Raw genomic sequence first — 27,180 nt, 5'->3', positions numbered from 1 at the left:
GATCATTTTGAATTTTATTCCTGTCTTCTCTAAGCTATTAGTTATCTCACTAAATTTTGTGTCATATGCAGATTTGCTAAGCATTTTCTCCACCTTTTCATCCATGTCATTAGTAAGCTATGCTTAAGAATGTAAGACTCCATAGTGCCTCATTTTGCACTCCACTTAATATTTCACTGTAATTGATGGAGAATTGTTAATGAGTATATTAACTATGTGTTTGAAAGGAAAGTGGAAAGTTTTATGTTTCCTTTAAATCAGTCATAATTCCCATGTTAAGATATTTCACAACGAGGCAATTTCAGGAAAGGTCCAAACAGATTTTAAGGATGGATAGATGGACAGGACCACTATGACTGATCCTGAGGTCAATGATTTATACAGAGAAGAGGGATCTTTCAAATAATCTAGGGAAAGGTAGTTTGCATCTTTAACCTAGACATCAGGCATTTTATACTTTGTTCAGAAAGATATACTAGTATCTATGTTCTTGGAATGCAAGCTTGCATAGTTTCTTTTAAGGAAAACTTAAATTATTTAGAATTTGGGTATATTTTAGTTGGAATTCCTTTGAATAAATCAAATGATCTTTTTTATAACTTCAATATTTATAAGTCATGTTTCTTGAGATCATCTATTACTAGATATGAAGGGAATCCTCTATGGGGATTTCAATAGTCATAAGTTTTGATGGGAGGTGTATAAGGTGGATGGCAATGGGAATTATTGGAAAAAGTTTAGTGAAGAGTTTGATTTAATTTTCCTTAATGATGGCAGTCATACTTAAATATAGAAAATGTTTACAGATGTATCATGTTTTATTGTGGCTGGAAGGTTCTCCAAGACATCAACATGGGAAGTAAAGATTTTCTTATGGAGATGGGGCTTTTACTGATGAAGTAGAGCAGGTTCTTATGTGGAACTTCAGAACATAAGTGGGTTAATTTTAAAAAATTGCCTTTATGGTAAACAGGCCAATCCAAATGAATTTTTGAAATCTTTGATTCATGATATAATTAATACTGCAATTAATCAGACTATAAAGCTGATTAACTTAGAGCTGATTAACTTTATCAGCTTATAAAGAGAAATTAAACTTTGATTCCGTAACAGATTGCTGAACATACCAAATTGATTTACGAATGCAGTGCTGTATTGAGAAGTTTTAAGTGAATGGTCTTTAGAATACCAGCACTGTAAAGCTGCAGCTAAGAGAACTGTTAAGCTAAAATACATATTTGAAGGCAGTTTTGTAGATTATTTATTTATTATTCACTTATTTATTATTTATGCTGAATATATATTGAGGGAAGCTGGAAGAAGATGAGCATTGTTTTAAAACTGGAGGAAGGAACTTCACAAACCTGTGCTATTGATATGTATATGATGATATATGATAGCTGAAAATGCAAAGTATCTGCAAGTAATGAAAGTCATGGAACAGAGTAAAAAACACAGGGCTAACATGTATAGAACATATAGAAAATTCAGATTATGTAGCAATTCTACATTATTCATGTTTTTTAACATCACTGAAACACAAGCTGTTAAAAGAATTAGTTCAGTGTAATTAGCTGTGTTGCCTATTTCTGCTCCCTCTCACCCCCCAAAAAAGTAGTCAGTGGAAGTTGTCAGTTTCAACAGAGAAATGTCAGGGAGAAAGGACTACTCAACTTTTTCCTGCAGCCATTTCTATTTACAGTATAGCCTTCTCTCCAGCTGACTTTCTCCCCATATGAAAAAAATCCAAAACAGTGTTCTTTGTTTTTCCCATGAGAAGAAAAGCAGTTCTGATGAAGGTAGTTTTGAGACAGGAAAAGGTCTTAATAACTCTTTCTGCACTTAGACTTGCAGGTTCTGAAAGCAACTGTTAATAAGCCTATAGCAACAGTCCCCAACCTTTTTGGCACCAGGGACCGGTTTTGTGGAAGACAAGTTTTCCATAGACGGGATGGTTTCAAGATGATTCAAGCACATTACATTTATTGCGCACTTTATTTCTATTATTATTTCCATCATCATCATCATCATCATCATTATTATTATTATTATTATTATTATTATTTCTATTATTTTTTTGGTGGGAGGAAACGCTGGCGGTGCTTTGTGTGGGGATAGGAATCGGTTGCTGGTCCCGCCTAGACACGAACATTGGAAAGACATGACGCAGCGGAAGATCCAGCTCCCCTGTGACTACCAGCTGGGCTCAGCCCCAGGAAGGAGGCAATGGCAAACCACTTCTGAAAAAAACCTTGCCAGGAAAACTGTAGGGACTTGTCCAGGCAGTCTCCGAAGAATCGGACACGATTGAATGGATTAAAAAAAAAAAAAAAAGCTTGTGGGCTTACCAAAACTGTGACTGAGACAAGTGCACAGTGCAGGAAAGAGGCACAGATGGAAGTGGTAAATAAAATAATGGGCGGGCCATGCGCGGAGTGAAATAAGTGTTGGATTCTGAGCGCACAACCTAGATCCCTCGCATGCCTAGTTCACAGTAGGGTTCGCGCTCCTATGAGACTCTAATGCTGCTGCTGATCTGACAGGCAGAGCTCAGGCAGTAATGCGAGTGATAGAGAGTGGCTCTTTTCGCTCGCTTGCCCACCACTCACCTCCTGCTGTGCGACCCGGTTCTTAACACGCCATTGGTTCTGGTCTGTGACTGTAATAAAGATGATTCTGATTCCTAACAGGCCACGGTCCAGTACCGGTCCGCAGCCCAGGGGTTGGGGACCCCTGGCCTATAGTATTGTCTGTTGTTTGTGTCTGTCAGATCCTATTTATTTTAGATCACTTGTAGTGTATTTTACCATTTTGAGAGTACAGTTAATAATTTTATATTTATATTTATTCAGCTTTAGGGGATACAAAAATGTATAATGAAGCCTAAAGTATATCAGCCCGATTACAATAATCAAAATGATTGTTTGAAAGAAAATATTAACTGAAAAAATTGTAGAGAATCATGTTATACAGTTAAAATGGAACTCTCAAAAAAATGTTTCTCCCAGTTCCCCTTCCCCTAAGTTAATGCTCCTGATTAGGGCTCCAGCTAGATTGGAACAGGATCTTTGTAGTAATTCTTAAACTTTTGGATGAGGCCAAGCTAAGGAACCAATAGGAGCAAAGGACACCTTTTTTCTTTCCATTTGTCACAGAATTCTGAGATAGAAAGAGCTCCAGGCAGAACACAGATGATCAATCATTCTCATGAGCTATGTGCGCTACAAAAAAATAAATTTAGTTATTTAGTCTACATTTTCTGTTTCCTATGCAGTTACTCTCATTTATTTTGTACTGTGTACTGGATCTTCCTTCAACTCCATTTGTATCATTCTGAGTTCTCTGTCTTGTGGTCTTTGCATCTCCACTTTGCTTTAATCAACTCCCAGCTGATCTTATTCACTTCAATGTTATTCTTTCCTCTTTATCTGGCAGTAACTTTATTCAGCTCTGTTAACAGCTTTGCTGTACACTAACTTTAGTTCACCACCTTAGCCTACCAGTTCATTGTATTCTATACCTGTGTATTTTCTATCTTAGCTTTACTTCATCTATCCATCTATAACCATCCATCTCTATTCTGAATTTCATGTCCTTCTTGCTCTACCTCAGCCTCCCAATTTCATGTTTAAAATTGAATATATTAGCAATAGAAATTTCAGTGCTGACAGTATTCTCCAAGGCACCTAAGAACAGGATAGCTTGGAGTGCAAAGTGAGCCATGCATGTTCATTCCATCCTTCTCAGCATCAACTGCCTAAGGTAGCCTTGCTTTATCCCATCTGTAGCTAACCCTGCTTGCAAGGAGGATGATTTTCTTTTGATTTATGGAACATGTTGCCAAATCCTATTCTTTCCCCCATGGAGTGCTAAAAATAAGTTATTTGAAATTTGACAAGGTTGATAATCTTTTCCCTTGCTCCCTCAGTTTTTCTTTCTTTATCCTTTGGCTACCCTCTCAACGTTGAGTGCATATTGGACATTTACGGAAATTCCTTTTCAGGCTGTTTTGGAATTTATATTTTGTAGCTGGTGTTACCTGAAAAATACCTTTATATCTCCACACGTAGGATTGTGGTGTTTGCATATTTGGGAGACTTCTGTTTAGTGGACTGTGTCTTGCTTCCAGTTTAATTATTCAATCTGTAATGTTTCCATCTTCACTTACTGAATTTGGTGCAACAGAAAAATATATACATGTAGCAACAATGAGTTGGCTGTTGTTAGACTGAAGGTAAAGTGCTCTATTTCTAGTTTTGTTTCAGTAACATTAATGGGCTTTTAGTATATACTGGATATATTTTACCTTCATCTCTTGTTTACAGTATTTTCTTTCAAGTTTCTAAAAAGAAATAAAGCCACACTTCATTTCTAATTTCCTATGCCCGGTAACACTTGGAGTTAGAATATTATGTGATAAATAAATTCAAAGAACTTTAGGAAAAATATTTGTATTTCCAGACAGAATTAGCCTTATCATTACAATAACGAGCTAATTAATCACCTTTGATAAACATACTTGCCTATGCTTTTTTTTAAAAAAAATCCTTTATTTTGGAGCTATGTATTTTTTTAAAAATCTATCAGTTTTGATATGCATGTTGTATTTTTAGTTTCAAACTAACCTGCTGTTTTCCTTGTTCTTCTTTCCTTTTTGTTATACCTGCTGTGTTCCTCCTCCTCCTCCTCCTCCTCCTCCTCCTCTTTCTTCTTTTTGGCCTGGATGCTTTTGTTTGCTGTTCTCCATACTCAATTGCACTGTACCTCCAGCATCATGGTGAGATCAAAGAATGGCAGGGAACTTCAAGTAAGTAAATAGTTTCTGCAGCAACATTCAAAAAGCTGTGTTTTCATAAGGCCATATCTTCATTTCATATAATTAGCAAATTCTGAGTGTTTAATAAATTCAGAAACCAAAGGAATAAAATACATAAAATAGGAACATTATATATGCTGCCTTGAGTTGTACAAAATAAAGGCAGGATATTATAATAATAATAATAACTGTAAAGCCTACTGTGACAAATATATGCTTTCCTTAAGCACATAGAGAATATTCATGAAACAGCAGATGTTAATTTTATTTATCAACTTTCAGAAAATGTGCCAGCAGATGCAGTTCTCTTATGCAACTATAAGCATAAACTTTAATCCCTGAACAGTTTTTTAGATAAGGGATTGATATCAATAGAATTTAGTTTATTTGTGATTTTGTATCCTATCACTGCCTTAAATCTTTCCGTCAGGTTACTCTGTATAGGGTTTTTTTTTCTTTAAAAATTAGGAGCTGTTTAGGAAAAGTATTGTGTGGGTCTGAAATAGGTTGCATTCAAACTTTTGTACTCTAGATAGAGTACAAAAATAAAGGCCCTTAGAAATAATGTTCTTAATAGCCAATTCATAATTCCATTTTCTGCTTAGTAAATTTAAATAATTAATTTACAAATAGTAAATATACTTTATAAATTCTATAAGACTGAGTATCTAACAGTATAATTATAGTAATTATTTGATACATGTGAATCAGTTTGCTTTGTATCATAGGTACACACATAAATAATAGTTGGATGCTATCAGAATCTTATTGTCGGGCCTAGCCCAAAGAACTCCAGGAGACCATGCAGAATCAATCCAGCAAGGTTTATTAGCTACAACCCCTTAACAAGAATCTTCCCAGAATGAAACCAGTTCCCAGGCTCAGCCAGTTCACACCGATGGAATTTCTTAGGGAGGTGCCAGTCTCCTCCGCTTATCTCTTCCTCGCTCCTCTGGAGATGAGAGCACATTCTTTACTCCCCTCCCACCATTCCAGTCCATCACACTTATAATGTCTTGTCCATTTGACATTTCTCCAGTATGGCCTGATTCTTTGTAACAACTTGAACAAAATTTGCTTAATGCAAAAATTCAGTAATAGCACATTATCTTGTATCTCCATTCTTCAGTATAGATATATGGATTGATTTTTTCCAATTTTTAGAGACCACTTGAATTGTTTTTTCTTTGTAATGTTGGAAATATTTTTGCTGCTCAATTTTATAATGTCTCCGATCTCTTTCCACACTCTTCAGATTTTCTTTACCGTAAGTTAAGCATACTGGATCTGTTGCACTGATCTTACACTCTGCCTGTGTGTCTTAGGTCAAATTTTGCTGATATATCTATTCTCTTTAATTTTTAAAATGTAGCCTATATATTTGACACTGCTAATCATTGATCAGTTCCACAATCTATGCTTGGAAATATCCTGTTGGAGGAGACGTCTAGGTAGGATGATGGCAGACTAATCCGTCTTCAAAGGAGTGGAGATAACACCACAGCAGAGACCAATGGCCAGGCAATAAATAAACTAATAGCCACCTAGAGTCACTTATACAGTGAGATGAGCAGTGCATAAATTTAATTAATAAAATAAAGAAACAAAGAAACAAACCTGGGCCAATAGAGCCTCTCTGGACAACAAGAGGCCAGGAGATTGTGCGCTTGTGCTTTGGACAGCTGCTCCTGGCAAGGAGACTGCAGGTTGTGGTCAACTCATGAGTTTGAGCATCGGGAGCTGCGGGAATGTCATCAAGCTCACAGCCATAACACAGCCTGTAAGGACACTGGATTCGCTACAATCCTTACTTTCTTAAGCACATTTTTATTACAATTATTTTACAGTTAAAACAGATCTTTGGGACAGCAGGGGTTAAAAAAAAACACTGGTGAGTGAGCCTTCATTCTGGATAAAAGGATAAAGTAAAGAGTAAAATAATGGTTTAAGATTAATGGCAAAAAGCTTGACAAGAATTTATCTTAAGAAAGTTTAAAATGGACTAAGGGGCCAGTCAAATTTGAAATATTATGATTTTTGTTAAAGTGTGTTTGAAATAATTAAATAAATAAAAGAATATCTTCGTGGGGATGCAATTGTTTAGAGTTTTACTGAAAAGACAGTTGGTGGATTTTGCAAAATAAAGAGCTAAAGGAAATTTGAGATAGAACATGTGACCACAGAATTAAGGTGTGCCAGAAGGGACCAAAGACTTAAGGACTACAAAAAGGCGAAAAAGAAAGAGAGAAAGAGAAAACCCCTCTGACTTTTATTTCTGTATCGGATGAAATTACTGTTAATTAGTGAAACAGAAATAACAGAAAAATGTCATTTTTACACTCTTGAAATTTCAAAAGTTTTTTGAATTGGGAAAAAAATGTTACAGCTACAATAACAGCATCCATTATTGCTTATCCCCTTCATGGATCACTGCCTTGTCGTGGCGAAGGGGCTTGCGTAACTCAGTGAAGCCATGAGCTATACCGTGCAGGGCCACCCAAGACGGACAGGTCATGACAGAGAGTTCTGACAAAATGTGGTCCACTGGAGAAGGAAATGGCAACCCACTCCAGTATCCTTGCCAAGAAAACCCCATGGACAATGTTAAAAGGCTAAAAGATATGATGCCGGAAGATGAGCCCCTCAGGTCGGAAGGTGTCCAATATGCTACTGGGGAAGAGCGGAGGGCATTTCCAAGTAGCTCCAGAAAGAGTGAAGCGGCTGGGCCAAAGCCGAAAGGACGTTCAGCTGTGGATGTATCTGGAAGCGAAAAGAAGGTCCGATGCTGTAAAGAACAATATTGTATAGGTACCTGGAATGTAAGATCTATGAACCAAGGCAAGCTGGATGTGGTCAAACATGAGATGACAAGATTGAACGTCGACATCTTGGGAATCAGCGAACTGAAATGGACGGGAATGGGTGAATTTAATTCGGGTGACCATTATATCTACTACTGTGGGCAAGAAACCCTTAGAAGAAATGGAGTTGCACTCATAGTGAATAAGAGAGTGGGAAAGGCAGTAATGGGGTACAACCTCAAAAACGACAGAATGATCTCAGTGCGTATCCAAGGCAAACCATTCAATATCACAGTCATCCAAGTCTATGCCCCAACCACTGATGCTGAAGAAGCTGAAGTTGACCGCTTCTATGAAGACCTACAACACCTTCTAGAACTAGCACCAAAAAAAGATGTCCTTTTCATCATAGGGGATTGGAATGCTAAAGTAGGAAGTCAAGGAGTAATCGGAATAACAGGCAAGTTTGGCCTTGGAGTACAAAATGAAGCAGGGCAAAGGCTAATAGAGTTCTGTCAAGAGAACAAGCTAGTCATAGCAAACACTCTTTTCCAACAACACAAGAGACGACTCTACACATGGACATCACCAGATGGTCAATACCGAAACCAGATTGATTATATACTTTGCAGCCAAAGATGGAGAAGCTCTATACAGACAGCAAAAACAAGACCAGGAGCTGACTGTGGCTCAGATCATGAGCTGCTTACTGCAAAATTTAGGCTTAAATTGAAGAATGTAGGGAAAACCACTAGACCACTCAGGTATGACTTAGATCATATTCCTTGTGAGTACACAGTGAAGGTGATGAATAGATTTAGAGGATTAGATTTGGTAGACAGAGTGCCTGAAGAACTATGGACGGAGGTCCGTAACATTGTACAGGAGGCAGCAACTAAAACCATCCCAAAGAAAAAGAAATGCAAGAAAGCAAAATGGCTGTCTGATGAGGCTTTACAAATAGCTGTGGAAAGAAGGAATGCGAAAAGCAAGGGTGAAAGGGAAAGATATAAGCAGCTGAATGCAGATTTCCAGAGAATAGCCAGGAGAGATAAGAAGGCCTTCTTAAATGAACAATGCAAAGAAATTGAGGAAAACAATAGAATGGGGAAGACTAGAGATCTCTTCAAGAAAATTGGAGATATGAAAGGAACGTTTAGTGCAAAGATGGGCATGATAAAGGACAAAAAAGGCAGGGACCTAACAGAAGCAGAAGAGATTAAGAAGAGGTGGCAAGAATACACAGAAGAACTATACAAGAAAGATCTTAATGTCCCTGATGTCCACGCTGGTGTGATCACTGACCTTGAGCCAGACATCCTAGAGAGTGAAGTCAAGTGGGCCTTAGGAAGCATTGCTAACAACAAAGCTAGTGGAGATGACAGGATTCCAGCTGAGTTATTTAAAATACTAAAAGATGATGGTGTTAAAGTGCTGCACTCAATATGCCAGCAAGTTTGGAAAACGCAACAGTGGCCACGGGATTGGAAAAGGTCAGTTTACGTTCCAATTCCAAAGAAGGGCAACGCCAAAGAATGCTCAAACTATCGCACAATTGCACTCATTTCACATGCTAGCAAGGTTATGCTCAAAATCCTACAAGCTAGGCTTCAGCAATATATGAACCGAGAACTACCGGATGTACAAGCTGGGTTTCGAAGAGGCAGAGGAACTAGAGATCAAATCGCCAACATTCGCTGGATCATGGAGAAAGCACGAGAGTTCCAGAAAAATATCTACTTCTGCTTCATTGACTATGCAAAAGCCTTTGATTGTGTGGATCACAACAAACTGTGGCAAATTCTTAAAGAGATGGGAATACCAGACCACCTTACCTGTCTCCTGAGAAATCTGTATGCGGGCCAAGAAGCAACAGTTAGAACCGGTCACGGAACAACCGATTGGTTCAAAATAGGGAAAGGTGTACGACAAGGCTGTATACTGTCACCCTGCTTATTTAACCTATATGCAGAGTACATCATGAGAAATGCCAGGCTGGAAGAATCACAAGCCGGAATTAAGATTGCAGGGAGAATCATCAACAACCTCAGATATGCGGACGATACCACCCTAATGGCAGAAAGTGAAGAAGAACTAAAGAGCCTCTTGATGAGGGTGAAAGAGGAGAGTGCAAAAGCTGGCTTGAAACTCAACATTAAAAAAACTAAGATCATGGCATCTGGACCCATCAATTCCTGGCAAATAGAAGGGGTAGAAATGGAAGCAGTAACAGACTTCATTTATTTGGGCTCCAAGATCACCGCAGACGGAGACTGCAGCCATGAAATTAAAAGACGCTTGCTCCTTGGGAGGAAAGCTATGGCAAGCCTAGATAGCATATTAAAAAGCAGAGACGTCACCTTGCCGACAAAGATCCGCATAGTCAAAGCTATGGTTTTTCCAGTAGTAATGTATGGCTGTGAGAGCTGGACCATAAAAAGGCTGAGCGCCGAAGAATTGATGCCTTTGAACTGTGGTGCTGGAGAAGACTCTTAAGAGTTCCCTGGACTGCTAGGAGGTCAAACCAGTCAATCTTAAAGGAAGTCAACCCTGATTGCTCATTGGAAGGATCGATAATGAAGCTCAAGCTCAGATATTTTGGCCACCTAATGCGAAGAGAGATCTCTTTGGAGAAGACCCTGATGCTGGGAAAGATTGAAGGCAAAAGGAGAAGAGGACGGCAGAGGATGAGATGGTTAGATAGCATCACTGAAGCAATGAGCATGAAACTGAGCAAACTCAGGGAGGCAGTGAAGGACAGGAAGGCCTGGCGCAATATGGTTCATAGGGTCACGAAGAGTCGGACACGACTTAACAACTAAACAACAACAACAACAACAACAAAAATTATTGCTTATGTGAATGCATAATTTAAAAGAGATCTGAAAGAAGAGATAAGAGGAAAAATAACTGAAAATTTTTCAGGACAATTGAGTGGAGAGCCAAATCAAATCAAAGTTAAGGTGGAAATTATGGAAAATAAAACAGAGGTAATAAACAGAGAGGAAATACAAATACTAAATCAAGAGTTAAAAAATGATAAAGATAATGAATTGTTACTGGATTTACAAGAGAAAGAATTTGGTTTGAGACCAGGAATATTTACAGAACAACCTGGTGAAAACAGGAGAGGACTGTTGAAGCTTTAATAGTACTTATAACATGGGAGGAGGAAGATATAGATGAAGATCAGGTCCTACAATGGCATCTTAAAGTCAAGTTAAAGATTAAGAATGTCAGAATGCTGCATAAAAGAATACAAAATCGACCAGGGATAAGATAATAATTAAAAAATACTGGAAACCCTATATGGACTTTTTGCAGAAACTGGAAAGAACTGTTAATGATTTTTGGATTTGTGGATGGGAAAGGGTTGGGATATGGGAAGAAGTGACCTACGTAACCTAATTTCAAAGAGGGAAGAAAGAGATTAAGTTTGCTTGTAACTGCTATAAAGAAGATTGGAAGTCACTTCTTTAAATATCTTTTTCTTTATGTCTTTTTCTTTCTTTATTTTATGACTCTTTATCTTTTCTTTACATTCCTCTTTATTTTTCTTCTTCCTCTTAATTTCATTTTGTATGATCTTTTATTATTGTTAAAACTCTTAATAAAAATTACTTTAAAAAAAGGAAATATCCTGTTGAACAGTTACCTAATTCACTTCTTCCTGTAACTCTGGGTTCCTTCAACTCCCAGATTTAACATTCCAGTTACTTGTTATTCTGTTCCCATTTTGTTTCTACATCTTGCTCGTCTTGCAGTTTGCCAGATAATTCTTCAGTGCCTTTTACCTATGTCTTTAATAATGGCATAAACTTGCATAATATAGATTTTTGCTGAATATTAACTAATTCTAACAGATATGATCCTGTCATTTATGGGGCTATAACTGAGCATATACTTAGCAATATCTATATAGGGTATCATTGCCTCTTTGTTTCTTTATATTGGCTCATGCCCTTAATAGTGTATCATCTAGTCATCTGACTTCAAGTGGCCCATTCCTGTCCAATTTATTCCTAAAATTTCTAATTAGTGTTCTTCATTTCCACTTGACAGTTTCAAGTTTTCCTTGGTTCATACTTCTTAAGTTTCAGTTTCCAATTGTATTTACCTTTGTAAAATAAAGAATTTCCTTTAGTCCTGGCAGCATCAGTGATAATACTCCCTTATGCTTTGGTTTGGCCATGGCATCAGCTCCAGGTCTATTCATGAAATTGCTTTCCCAGTAACTAGAGAAATGTCTTCATCCTAGAGAGTCTTGACATCTGGCACCCAAACTTGACTAAATTGTTTAGCCTTGCCCATATATTTCCTTCACAGGAGTAGAGGTTTGCCATTGCCTTTTTCTGGGTTTTTGATTTTGGAATTTTTACTTGTAAGAGAGCTGAATTCCCTGATTCACTCCAGAGCCTCACCTGCCATCATGTTGTGGACTGCTCTTAGCTTCACCTATCATTTCAGCCATTTATAAAAAGAAACATTGTAAATCATGTAATACAGTTTAGATTTGTGCAAATGCTGACATTTCAAGATTTCTAATTTTTCTGGTATATGAAACACAAAGAATAACTTGTCAAAATAGTTTAGGGGAATGTAAGAATGAAGAATAATGTGGTCAGGTTAGGCTTTTTCTTTAATCATTACTTCCCTGAAATAACTTGTTTCATAGGACTCCCAAAATTATTATACATACGCTGCTTTCCCTGTTTGCAGTGAGTGAGAGGATGAGGCTGAAAAGAAAGAGGAAAGGGGCAAGACAATGCAAAGTAGACTAATAATGCATTTCTTTGGCAAGTACATTGTCCCTTCTGCTACTCGATTTGCTAGATAGCAGATATAGTACTACGTAAATAGGGCTTCTGGATTATATTAGATATTACAGCTCTGAGAGCTCTGAGATTTTTCATCTGCAGAGCACGATCTAATAATATTGTTTGAGGATGTAAGAAATATATATTTAATTGTAATGTCTCTAGAGGGCACTGTGACTATAAAAAATCACAAATGGGAAAAATTTATCAAACAATTATATTGAGAGGAAAAAAGGGATTAACCTCTCAAAAAATCTCAGAAATAAATACTGTGTGTTTGGGAAATAGAGTTTGGATTGATAAATCTAGAATTTATACCTTTTTAGTTTAGATTCTCAGAGTCATAGTTTAGGGAATTTTGAGTATGGAATTGGTAGTCAGAAGGGAGGGGAGTTGATTTTTGATTATGTAGACTATATATTATATGAATGCAGTTTGATAATTTTCAGAAATTCAGTTTTGGGAAACTTCAGTTTGAAAGTTAATAGACGATAACAATATGAAGCAAGACTAAAACACTATGCTTTTATAATAAAATTATTTAAATTGGATCTGCAAATCATGGGAAAATTACCAATGTAATATGAAAACACATTGCAATTACTTCTTTCATGTTACCCCAATCCGGTGCCCTCCAGATGTATTACACCATAGATATCATCATCTCCAGTTAATCAGGCCATTGTAAAGTTAATCTAAAAAGAAAGAAGAGGAACTGAATTTAGGAATAAGGCATGCAGTACATGTATTGAAGACTTATCAATTAATTAGTTTAAAATTATCCCACTTTTCCATTTTAAAATTATTAAAAAGTATGGATATGCCTCCATTCAACTTTCTAAATTTCTTTATATATGTTTAAAACTGACTGGATGTACTTATTTCTATGTACTTATCACTTCTAAACATAAATTAGTGTTTTATTTTCAAAATTCTCTAGAACTGTGATCCCCCTTCTTGCTATTTATGAATTTCCTGATGGAGCTCCAGCACCATCTGACAGTCTCCTGCTTCCTCATTCAACCTTTCGAGAGTAAACAATACATTTTTAAAACCTGCTTGAACCCATGACCTTCAAAACCCATCTATTACAATGAAACTTTTGCCTCAGTATGCCTTACTGCAAATCAGCTTTACAATATAAAGCTGAAGAAATCACATATTATTTGCCTTTTTACTTCAGCTTCCATTTCCTTCCTTTTTCTGTGTTGAATTTTACATAGTAACCTCCATAGGGAGGAGACAAATTCTACAGTATTCTGTGAAATGTCTTAACTCTAATCATCTTTATGATGTTTATTTTACAACTGCAGTAATGAGCGGTGATGAATCTCATGCTTCTACTCCAGGAAAAATGACCCAGCGTCACGGGAAAGAAGGGTATCTTACTCCAACCAAAGAATTACACCAACTTTCATTCAGTCCAGGCCAAGGCCATGGTAAGAGGCATTTTATCGAGTGTAGTATCAAATAAAATATTCTACAGCACTTGCAGTTCATATGTCCAGTTCCAAGAGAATGAATAAGCTTTTAGGTCACACAAAACATGATTTGGTTTTATAACTTGTTCAGAAACCAGCACAGAGAATTCTCTAATTTGAAAAAAAAAAATGTGGTTAGAGGCTGCTTGGTTTAATTGTGCTACAAAGGAGATGTAAAAGTGCTAAATGTCTGGGCAAGCACTTGTTCATATATCAGTTTATTAATCTGATAGTCACCAGGAGGCTTCCATATACTCATGTATGTGTTTATATAATTGGTATTCAAACACAGCCATTGGCATTGCCTCAAATTATAATTTTCTGATGTTTTCCAAAATAATGAAGTACAGTATCTAAAGATATTTTTTAAATCCAGATTTTAAGTCTTTGTACTGCTTTCTTAAATTCCTCATAATTACTTTTTCTCTACTGAGGTTCACTTCTGAACTTAAATTATTTTCATTGGGGGAAAAATGTATTGGCTGAACTAGGAAGTAGGTATGTTGTATGTTTAAGACTGAACTAAGAAATATGTTGTACTTTTAATTGCAAAACCTAGGAATACATTCCATTTATTTCTTCTGAGGAGATAAGACAAGATATACAAATCTCAAAGCTTGTAGGAAATATAACGAAGTAGGAAAATATTACTTATAAGAGTTGCATTCAGAAGTCATAAAAAAAATCATACATTACTGAACTCGGCCTCATCTCATCTTCTCCACTGTGGGCACAAGAAAGACTTCAGAAACATTTGCTTCTGTGTGTGATTAAATATGGCTTGTAATGTCTGAATCCACATTGATAATCATTTATGAAATTAGCTTGTTTCAACAAATCACAATCCAGGGTTTATACAATATAAAACTGACTGATTTTAAAATATAAATGTGTTAAATGTTTTCACAGCTCTGCTATAGGGCAAGTTAGTGTATTATATGCTGGGGGAAGTTAGTCTCATTAAGTCATGATAAACTCTGGTTTCAGTATATACAAAATACTATTTTGTTTCCTAAGTGGATCATATTTAACTAATTCCAGTTAATCTAACTCTTTGGCATAAATGAAGATTAACAGGGGTACGCAAACAGTTTGGAGAAGCATTTTGCTTATGGTGTTGCTGTAACTGACACAACTTTCTGAAGCCACTCCTTGAATTGTCCAGGCAGCCTCATCCTCCTGAAGGCTTGGCGTGGCTGCTTCAAGTGCCTTTGGAAGTCTCCTGCACATTTATGTGCATATACTCTTAGGAGCACTCCTCCAAATGTTTACATAGCTCAAAAAACTGAAGCATTTCCTACACTTTTCCACTAACAGTATTTTTTTTAAAAAAACCCTACTTTGGATCTGTAAAAATTTTACTCTCCTTCTGCATTTATATATAGATTTTATAAGTTGCAATGGATGTTGGTAATAAACTACCAGGAATATGGAGAAAAATCAACTTTAAAAATGCATGTGTTGGTAGTTCATTGCTCTTCAAATTGGAGTGAGATTTTGATAGTGAAGAAGCTTTACCACATGTCATTTAGTGAGTATTTCATCACATGAATCTGTTTGGCACCTTTACTTGTGGTTTATTCCTATCATATCTTGCTTCCTTCATTGTGGTTTAGCCCTCTGAAGAGGGACCTGTGTGTTTTTATGAAAATACTGTGTTACACATTATGTACAGTGGTGCTATAAAATTATTTTAAACACTACACAATATACAAACAAAAGCTTTCACAAAATGTAAACTTCTCATATTTGTCTTATCCTTTAATAAAAATCAGAAAAAATTGAAAGCGCTAGAGTCGTGAAACAAATTGTAAGATGGGGCTTTCTTCAGCATTTTATATTGTTAAGAATATTTGGAAAAATAAGTCTTACCACTTCATCTTACCACTTCATCTAGGAAATATTTTTTATTTATTTATTTATTTATTTATTTATTTATTTGACCTGTCCCCGCCCATCTTCCCACTCTGGGCGGTTTACTTCAAATTAAAACCATAAATACATAATTAAAAGTTATAAAAAGAGAAGCACACACAGATAGAAAAAAAGATAAAAAATCCAAGAGGCCGATGGAGGCCACACCAGGCCACTAAGGGGCTAGCCAACCCCATTTCTGACAACCTCCCCGCCCCAGACCAGATGGCACAAAGTGCTTGAAAGAATGCTGAGCTTATTGAGTTATAATGTCAGAGTTTATAGTTTCTTTGGTTTACCTGCTTAATAGCTACATTTTGAATAACAAATGAGAATGATAATAGAAAAAATATCTCCCCCACACCAAGATGATGATGATGGATGATGATGATGACAATGATGATAATGATGATAATGAAAGTTTGGAAACAAAAGTATGCTCCAATTCCATTTGTTTTCTGAAGGAAAAAAAAGGAAGCTTTAATGGTATAATGTACTTTTATGTTTAAAGATCCCTCCTCCCAACTTCAGTAAAAATAGGTAGTAGAAATAAGATTTGGGAGTAAAAGTATGGACTGGAAACCTGAAAAGGAAGAGAGGGAGAGAAGTAAAACATAAGGAAAGGGTGAGAGTTACTTTGGAAATTTAAAACATCATACTTATAAAACATGTACATTATATAAAACATAACTTCCTTTTTTAAAATAATATTTTATTGAAATTTTAAAATTACAAAGTTAAAAGTTAGAAATGAAAAAGAAAATTGAAAATACAAATTATAAAGAAAAAGAAAAGAAAACGTGAGATAAAGTAAAAGAAAAAGAAGACATGAAAAATAGATAGCTTCCAATCTATCTCTGGTCTTAAGAATAATAAGAGTGTCATAGGTGCTAGTTTTTAATACATTAAGTAGGAATAATTCTTTGTCAAAACATATCTCATTACATTTATAATCTAATTTTCAAATACCCATGTAAGTTTCGCCCCACCTGCATTTTGCATCAATGGTTTCCATTCCTTAAGGTAATAATTATTTGATTTTTCGTTTAATAAACAAGTCAGTTTATCATTTTCTGCCATTTCCATCAGTTTTAACAACCATTCTTGTATTGTTGGTAGTGTCTGGGTTTTCCAAAATTGTGCATACAAAAGACTTGCTGTGGTAATCATGTATTGAGTAATTCTGTTAAGATGCTTTCCGATTTGAAAGTCCATCATCCCCAACAGGAATAATTCTGGTTTAAATGGAACCTGTATTTGTAGTATGCTCTGCATCAAAGATTGTATTTGAGTCCAAAATTTCTTTGCAGTTTTACATGTCCACCACATATGGTAGAACGACCCTTCTTGTTGGTTACATTTCCAACAAACATTGGAAATTGTCCCATACATCTTTGATAACCTTTGGGGTGTCATATACCATCGATACAACATTTTATAAAAGTTTTCTTTCAAATTATAACATAAAGTAAATTTTAATCCTTTAGACCACATATTTTCTCATTGCTGCATATGTATATTATGTCCAATATTTTTTGCCCATTTAATCATGCATTCTTTAACTTGTTCTTCAACCATTTCTTCTCTCAACAATAATTTATACATTTTTGCTGTTAAGTGCTCATCTATTTCACATAGTTGAATTTCAAATTCCGATTTATTCTGTTCAAATCCAACTTTTTTATCAATTTTGAATTTTTCTTTATATTGCATATAAGAAAGCCATTGAAAAGTATGTCCTTCTAAAACCAATTGCTCTTTTGATTTGATTTGATATTCTCCTTGTTCTTTTTCTAATAAGTCTTTATATCTCATCCATTTATTTTTATTTCTTGTTTCAGTTCTATAAAATGCTTGTATAGAAGTCCACATAGGCATCTTAGGGCATAAAAGTGGCCTGCATTTAGTCCAAACTTTTAATAAAGATCTTCTAATATAGTGGTTTTTAAAGTCCACATTACCTTTGACTTTATCATACCACAAATATCCGTGCCATCCAAATCTCAAATTATAACCTTCCAAATTTAATAGTTTTTCATTTCTCAAGGTAATCCATTCTTTAAGCCATACTAAACAGCAAGCTACATAGTACAATTTCAAATCAGGAAGACCCAAACCACCTCTTTCTTTCACATCTTGCAAAACTTTATATTTTATTCTTTTGGTTTTTTTCCCTTGCCATATAAACTTAGAAATGTCGCGTTGCCATTGTTTAAAGGGTGCTTCTGAAGTCAATATTGGAATTGTCTGGAAAAGATAAAATATTCGCAGCAAAATATTCATTTTAATCATTGATATTCTTCCTAATAATGACAATTGTAACTTTTCCCATCAGTCTAAATCTTTTTTAATATCTGTCCAGAGTGGAACATAATTATTCTGAAATAAACCAGCATTCTTAGATGTCAAATATACTCCCAGGTATTTTATTTTTTTCTCTATTGTAAATCCAGTTAGTTCATTCAGTTTCTTCTGTTGATGAAAATCCATATTTTTAGTTAAAACCATTGTTTTTTGTATGTTTACTTTGAACCCTGCTAGCGACCCAAAGTCTCTCAATTTTTGCATTAACGATTCGACCCCCTCCAGTGGGTTTCTAAAGTAATGACTAGGTCATCAGCAAAGGCTCTTAACTTATATTCTTCTTTTTTAACTCTTATTCCCAAAATGTTGTCATCTTGTCTAATATCTCTAAGTAATACTTCTAAAACCAATATAAATAATAATGGAGACAAGGGGCATCCTTGTCTCATACCTTTTTAAATTTCACATGGTTTAGTAAAGTCTCTGTTAATAATTATTTTTGCGGTTTGTGGCATATATATTGATTTAATCCATTTTACAAAATTTTCCCCAAATTTCATAGAATCCAAAACTTTAAACATAAAGGGCCAATTTAAACTGTCAAAGGCTTTTTCAGCATCCAAAAATATCAAAGCTGCTTGTTTTTCATAATGTTGTTCCAAGTATTCTAATATATCCAAGACATTTCGAATATTATCTCTAATTTGTCTTTTTGGTAAAAATCCTGCTTGATCCTGATGGATAAATTTTACAATAATATTCTTCATTCTTTCCGCTAAAATTGTTGCAAATATCTTAAAATCATTGTTCAATAGAGATATTGGTCTATAATTCTTTGTCAAGGTCAAATCCTGTTGATCTTTTGGAATCAAGGTAATATGGGCTTCTTTCCAAGTTTCTGGCATTACACCTATGTCTAAAATTGAATTCATAGTCATTTGTAAAGGAAGACAAAGCTGTTCCTCAAAATATTTATAATAAGCCGCTGATAAACCATCTGGGCCAGGGGCTTTTCCACAGTTAATTTTCTTAAAGGCAGTTGACATTTCCTCTAATGTAATGGGATCATTAAGTAATTTTCTCTGTTGATCAGTGAGAATAGGTAATTTTTGTTTAAACAAATATTTGTCAATATCATCTGAATGAACATCTTGTTTTTTATATAATGATGAGTAATAACAAAAAAAGGCCTCTTGAATGCCTGCATTATCCATTAAAGTCTTCCCCTCGTGTTGTATTTTAGAAATTAATCTTTTCTGTCTTTGTTTACGCAATTTATAAGCTAGCCATCTACCTGGTTTATTCGCAGATTCAAAATATTTCTGTTTCGTAAATTTCAATTGAGTTTCTAATTCCTGTATCATTAACATTGACATTTGTTTTTGTAAAAATTTAATTTGTGTATTCAAAGTCTCATCCAATAGATTGTTTCTCATCTCAATCTCTTTGTTTTTAATTTCATCTAAAATCAAATGCATCTTCTCTTGTTTCTTTCTCTTCAACTGTACATTATATTGAATGAAATAACCTCTCATGTAAGCCTTGCTAGCATCCCAAACAGTCTCTGTGTTAGTGCCTTTATTCATATTCAATTGAAAAAACTCTCTTATCTTTTTTTTACAAGTATCTACTATTTCATTTTTCCGTAAAATTGTCTCATTTAGTCTCCATTGAAATGTACTCTTTTTCCCTTTAATAGTCAACTTAACGGGATTATGGTCTGAAAAAGTCTTAGGTAATATTTCAACTTTAGTAAAATCCATCATCAAAGTTTTAGAAATCAAAAACATATCTATTCGAGAAAAGGACTTAAATCTCTCAGAATAATATGTATATTCCTTGGAATTTCCATTTAAAAGTCTCCAAATATCTTGTAAATCCAACATGTCTTTCAAATCAAAGAATGTTTGGGGTAATTTTCCTTGTTTAAATCTCAGCCTCTTTGGGGACTGTTTGTCTTCCATTGGAGAAATCACCCCATTCCAATCACCCATAAGGCACCAATTCTCGTAAGTCCATCAATTTATCCATCAAATTTTTATAAAATATCCCTTTATCAACATTTGGGGCATACAGTCCAACAACTAATGTTTTGATTTCAAAACATTACTTGTATACTAATTTCGACTGCCACATATCTTCCTCCATCAGTCAAAATCAGTTGTGGATTCAATTTTGATTGTATATACAAAACAACTCCTTTAGTCTTTTTTGGTCCAGCCGATATAAATTCTTCTCCAATTTGTTTCCGAACCAAGTACTTAATATCTTTTTTACAAATATGTGCCTCTTGCAAACAGATTATATCCAAGTTCAGTTTCTTTAAAAAAAAAAAAAAAATCTTTCTTTTTTGAGGAGCATTTGTTCCATTTATATTCCAGGTTAAGTATTTGTAATCCATGAGTATATTTATATTAGAGTCTTTTATGATCCACTCCAGAAGCCCCAAGTTTTGTTAAATCCACACTGGTTTCGATGTCTTCTATAGTCTTTTCTTTTTCTTTCTTTTCTATTTCTTTATGGGTATTGCAAAAGTCTGCCTTATATTTTTCCAGGAAGGCTTCTGCTTTTAAAATAGAATTTATTCTGAATCTTTGCTCTTTATACATAAAAGATGCTCCTTCTAATCTCTCCCATCTAAAAGAAATACCATGTTGCTTTAATTTATCTGTGAAGAAGGAGTAATCCTTTCTTTTTCTCAAGATTCTTAAAGATATTTCTTTTAAAATAATCACCTTTTTACCTGCAACACTCAATCCCTCATTATAATGTTTTTTCAAAATTGTAACCTTCCATACGAAATGGGACCTTTTTTTCTCTAGTATAACATGATTTGACTCTATAAACTTTATCTATTTCAGAGTCTAAATCTTGTTCCTCCATCTCTAAAAATTGTGCTAATGTAATAATAAATTTTATATAAAACATAACTTTCTGATACCTGAAGTGGTCCCCTGTTTTCATATTTGCTATGCTGCCTTGCTTTTGGACTCAAACTTCAGATAGCATGGTCAAAGATTAATTTCTGGGGAAAACATAAGTTCTCTACTGCAACTTAATTAGTTTTGAATCTAAGTGTTTGTTTTCACGAGTGTTATAAAACTTTCTGAGATCTACCATTTCTGACTATAAAGTGGGGAGGATCATACAGTAGAGTCCTATTAGATAATATGCTAAAGAAATATTGCAGTGGTGGAGATTAATTTATAATCCTCAGACACATCATATGTGTCATATGATGATTGTAGAAAATACTAGAATTGCAGCATAAATAACTGCTTACAAAAGCAATAGTTCTATACTTATCAATAGGTATTAAGATATCACATAATTTATTCTAATGCAATATCTTTCACCAATCGCTCTTGTAGACAGCTGATTTGTGTAAATAATTAAATGTTAACCATGTCCTTTTGAATTGTTCATTACATTTTATGCTATCACAATGTGTTTAAGTGTGTTTGCCAGGAGAACCAGAACGTAATGGGGGGCACTTGGTAGGTATGGTCAGTTGGGAAGAGATCATGGTGCTTAACCCCCACCCCCACGCCTTATATTTATTACATACTTTCTGATAGATTCCATTATCTTTTAGATGAATTTCCACTTTCTCAAATTGACTGGGGAAATACTAATAAAAATGACAGGATAAGCAAAGTTGTAGTTTAAATGAATAAAGAATATGTTAAGTGTTACTGCTCCAGTACTGCTCACTGATTCTCTCCTGAAGTTATTCACCCACCCTGGTTCAGTGTTACTAGGGAAACCATTGTTTCCATTGTAACATCTAGTACAGCCCTTAGATCCCTATTCTAGAGAACAGGTTCTCTCTTTGTGTTATAACATGTGTCATCATAATAATGGCAAAGCTGCAATTCGTGAAGTTTCTCAAATAGTACCTTTACTTATTATAGACCATTCCTGAGAACATTGGTGGTATGAAAGTTACTTGCAAAGGAAATGAGCTCCACCATAGTTCCAGTTAATGTTTACGTTAGTGCTGTAAGCTCTGTCCCCAGCTTAGTTTTTAAAAATAATATAAGAAATGGAGTGTAAAACAGGAACAAAAGCAAGTTTTGATGGGGAATTCTTGGCACCATCCTATATCCATTTCATATTGCTCTCAAGGGAGGAAGGGGGAGGCTGAGTTTGATCTTCCTTTGTAACTTGATATTATGATAAGTTTTCATGATCCCAGGAAATAAGTGAATTATGTTCTACATTTTTAAAACAATTATTTGCTAGTAATAAAAAGAATACGTCAACATATAATAGAAGCAGATTGAAATCTAAACCTCTCAATAATAATTGTAATTACTTCACTACTGAAGCAATACTACTGTATTATGGTAGTTAATGAAGTTTAATAGGCTGAAAGCAAGTTTTTTAACTGAATTATGAGGTAACTGATTAAAAAATGAACTTTTGGTAGCTTAGTTGTATCTAGAAAAGTTTTTAGATATTTTGCTGACTTGTATTTTGAGCATACAGATAAATGCTAGGATTTGTTTGTTTGTTTTCTTTTAAATCTTCCAATCTCAGAATATTAAGAATTTGCCCCTTGTCCAAAGCCTATGGCAGAAAAAAAACTGGTTGTGGAAGATAGAGTTTTTAAAAATATACGTATTCAGCTGATTCACTTAAATTTCATGTTTTGAATGAAAAGCAGGCAAAAGTGACTACCCAACACATATAAAAAGGGGGTAAAGCTTCAGTTGCCTGTGGTCAACCCATATTCTTATGTTTTTTGACTCTTTACCACCACAGACATCCTACCACCTAAATAAATAGGAAAATAATTAGATGATCAGCTGGTAAAATATCAAACAGAGGTTTAAACTTTCATTCAGAAATTATACCCGTATAGTACTGCAGCTACTTTTCTGTTAAAGTATAGTTGATTTGTATTTATTGAACAAATAGTAGAGTTTACTTTTAGTAATTATCTGCATGTTGAAAATATATCAAACTTTTAAATGGGAGAAAGCCTCCTCCTAAAGCTGAAAGATTATATACTTTCTTAAGACTAATTATTCCAATCCAAAATCTTCATGTAGAAGCCATGTCTTTTTATTTGAAATTATTTTAACAACGGCCTCTATTATTGAATGATAATTGTTTAAATAATAAAGCACTTGTTTTATAAAATATACATTTTAATGTGCATTATTAATATTTTTGTAATATTGCTTTAAGAAGCAATGGACATTTTTCCATCAAACATTTTTGTGGATTTAGAATTCTTAAGACATTTTGTTGGCAAGATTTGTTTTTTTAAGATACAAGTACTGTGAATGTGAGACTTTCTTTTATTGAGAAATTCATTTTTTTAAAAAAATGTAATTTTCCACTTTCTTTCAGAATGTTGGAAATATACCCATGACAGCTTGTGTGTGTGCTTTAAAATACTTGAATGATTATGGAGTAGAATAATTATTTTGGTAGGCCTGATGTACTTTATCATGCCAATTATCTGTGCCTTCAAAACAACGTAGAGTAACAGCTTGTCTTAGAACATACTGACTAAAATATGAAATATTATTAATGGAGAAATGGCAATAGCTTGATGTTATTACCAACATTCTTAGTTATATCTTCCTTTTTCAAGTGTGTACATGACACTTTTACTTGTATGTTGCTAATGAGGTCAACTGCTTTCTCTGCAACATTCGCATTACCACCAGCCTTTTGAATGACAAGAATAGTTATACAGAGCGTCGAACTCATAAAGGAAGAAGGTCCTATGAGGCGTAGGTTTTCTATAGGTGCTGGAGTTTCACTTCCTCCACGAACTGATGGCCGAAAGCTTGTCCGGAATGCTTCATTTGGAGGATGCAGTGAACTCTCACCAATCTTTCAAGGTTTGTTTTCTGTTTTTTATGTTGTCACAGAAGCTGTGTTGTATTAAAATCCTTTTACGGACAGTATTTTTTAGAAGCTTCTTACAAAGCTTCTTTTCTGAAGAAGCTTGATTGATGCTGAATAAAATAATTAAGATTTGGAAATAATAAACTATGGTTTGCATATGTTCTGATGTAGCAGGTTCTTTAAATAATTGTGTGTGGTATGTTGCAGACTGAACATAAGTTGTATTTAAAAGAAAGATAATTAAAGATGAACAATGTTTTTCTTATTTACAACTGTGAAGACCTTCCAACATATACTGTAACTATGTTTTTAAAAAGTGTATAGAACACTATATTCTTTATTGTTAATTCTGTTTGTTTCTGAAGCTGTCTGTATGTCTGCATGCCTCAGTTTTTAATGTAACCTCCATATTTAAGTAATAATTCAATGCAATATAATCAGTGTTTATAATCAGTAAATAAAATTACAGTTTTGTGTGGTTTCAAGCTAGCAGTCTTGATCAGTCTTTCAAAAATGTAAGGATACTACAGTTCATTTATTTAAACATTACAGTTTTTTGGCTATTTAAATGTATTCATTAGAGGTCTACATTTTTATCTTTTGTAGTTTATACTTTTATTCAACATGTGTGTGTAATCTTCTGAATATATGAAATAAAGGTTCTCATTCCCATATACAAGCAATAAAAAGCTTACGTAACAAAAGCAAGAATGATTAACAGAATTGTTTTTTTCCATTTATAATTGCAATAGCTGTTGTAGCAAAGTACTAATTCATCTATCTATAACACTGGTATTTTCCTAAGCATAATTTGGCTGTCTGATATCTGAACTAAATTTATATATTACATACTTTTCATTATGGTTTAGATACTTTAACAGATCTTGAAGGCCTAGGTTGTCTTGATGATTTACTGAGACCAGAGGTTGAATTATTCTGTTTCCAGGTGCTGTGAATCCACTTGTTGGTACTCTTAAATAGTGAAATTTGTTATGGCACTCAAACACCTTTCATATTAGAGACTACATCATGGCTTGGAATTATGTACAAACCAGGATAATCTGTTCTTTACATGTTGGCTGTATTATATGTGAAATAATAAAGCTACAGGTATTGAACCTAAACTTTAAATGAATGCCAGGGATCTTATTTATTTTATGTATTTATTTTTGAAATGTATAAGGGCACCCAACTCTACAATGACTTTGGTTGGTGTTATAAATATGCAAGGGATATCTGTTATATGAATATACACATGAATATAATTATGGACACTGGCTCTGACTGCTTTTCATTTGGTCCTGTAGAAGCTTCAATCCCCATTATTCAGAATTCTCTGCAGAATTTTCTAAACTTTTAGTGAATGGAAAATTTTTACCCAAGACATCTTCCAGAAATTTTTTAAAAATATAATAAATGAATGAATTACTATGAGAAATGTAGTTATTGACTCTGCCTTTTAGCCCAATAAATGGAAATATTTTAGTTTCTGTACACCTGATTTAACTTTGTACAACATATTTTGCTTCATCCTCCTTTGCAAGATGCATGTTCATATCTCTGGAGGCATATAGTAATACTGTACGTGTAAAAGCTACGTTGTCTGATCCTGTTGCTTTTTTTTTTAAAGTGGCCCAAGAGCCACTGCTCTGATGAGAAAGCACTGCCTTTTTAGAATCTGGGGTTAGTCTATCAAGCAAGCATCTGTGACAATTGTAAAATGGCAAAAACAAAGAACTGTGGATAATTTATATCACAGAATGTAAAATGCTGCTTGTTAGTCACAAATTCAATTATTCACTTTCCTTGATTTTTAAACTGGTTTTCTGACTAAACTTTGTTTTAATTAAAATCCTTATGATTATCTTAATCATTTATATAGTATATATGCTGCTATTCATTGCATGTTTCGTTTCAATATAGTTGTATTCATGTTATCAAATTCTGTTTCTGTAAGCTAAAATATACTTTCAGTCTGTTTGCCCTTCCTCTTGCACAAGGAACTGTACAGATTAGAAAGTTGTATTTAATCATAGCTTTCCATTATATCAGAACCAAGACAAGGTTCAGGAACATCCTTTAAACAATAGATGGCTACAGCTTCTTGACTTGCTTATAAGCTCTTAATAGTGTTTCCGGAGAGCCAGTGTAATGTAATGGTTAAGATTAGGGACTGGCACTGGGAAGACACAAGATCAAGCCTCACTCTGTGACTTGGGCAGTCACACTCTCTCAGCCCAATCTAACTCACAGGGCTGTTGTGGGGAAAAAATAGGAGGAGGAACACTGTCAGTACACCTTCAGCTTATCTGTGAAGGTGGGATGTACATCTAACAAATAAATAATACATGGTGCCTGCTTCAAAAACTGTTACGTGCAACTTCTTTATTTTACCAGTCTGATAAAATTGGGAGCAGTAGCAGAATGCAGATGCTTTACCAACTTATTAAAGCAGGATTTGATTCTTTGAATCAGCCTGTGAGTTATTGAAGTAGCTGCAAAGGCTTAGCCCTAGAGGGCAAAATGTCATTATTTGATAAAGAGATGATAGAATTGATAGCCACTGTTTATAATGGTTTCTGAAATTTGCAAATGAACTACTAGATGCAGTATTAAAAGATAAAAACAATAATTTGGGGGTAGGGGTTGATTCACACAATGTTAGTTTACTGCTAAACAATATGGGGGGGTATTAAAATTATTATGACACCATAGGGATATTTGAATGTTGCTTCTAATATGCTTAGACAGAATTTAATGATTCTGTCTTTCAAGAAAACATACTTGGTATTTACAATTTTATTCCATAAAAATTGTTGCAACCACATACATTTCTTTTAAAGGTTTTGATAGAGGGAAAGATGATGCTTCACAGAGTAAAGATGATTCTGCACAATCAATGTCAAAAAGCAAGGTAAGTACAATTACTGCACGATATCCAAAAGGAAAATGCCCAGTTTTTTTACCCTGCCAATTTGTATTTATTGATCCAAAATCAATGATTTGATCCAAAATCAAAAGTGGACTTAGTCGTAGCATGTGATACACTTACATGTATATACATATATCTATGTTGGTCTGCACACCCTGATCAAAAAAGGCACATCCAGGATACAAAATAAATTAGAATTTATATTTATTTCAAATGAATTTGTATGCTGTCTTGTCCTGAATTCATA

At 34.5% G+C, this 27,180-nt stretch overlaps 1 protein-coding gene across 4 annotated transcripts in view; it reads left to right on the top strand.

Moving 5' to 3' along the window:
• OSBPL8 (oxysterol binding protein like 8) overlaps positions 1–27,180 on the top strand; it is a 94,712-nt gene that overhangs the window by 20,965 nt on the left and 46,567 nt on the right. For 2 of the 4 annotated variants that reach the window (XM_088141834.1, XM_088141833.1), the window contains 3 exons: positions 4,771–4,807; positions 13,748–13,873; positions 26,845–26,915. In XM_088141834.1, the coding sequence (XP_087997960.1) occupies positions 4,771–4,807; positions 13,748–13,873; positions 26,845–26,915 (234 nt within the window). Of the gene's footprint in view, positions 1–4,770; positions 4,808–13,744; positions 13,874–23,817; positions 23,995–26,844; positions 26,916–27,180 lie in introns of those variants that run through there. The other 2 variants (XM_025170335.2, XM_088141835.1) reach the window with 2 other exon arrangements.

This window comes from Python bivittatus, unplaced genomic scaffold (genome assembly GCF_059951505.1).
Source record: "Python bivittatus isolate LINGU-HERP-01145 unplaced genomic scaffold, Pbiv_v1 ctg000330_np1212, whole genome shotgun sequence".
Lineage (NCBI taxonomy): Eukaryota > Metazoa > Chordata > Lepidosauria > Squamata > Pythonidae > Python > Python bivittatus.
Note: the sequence above shows the minus strand (reverse complement) of the source record. Positions and strands in the feature narration are given on the sequence as shown.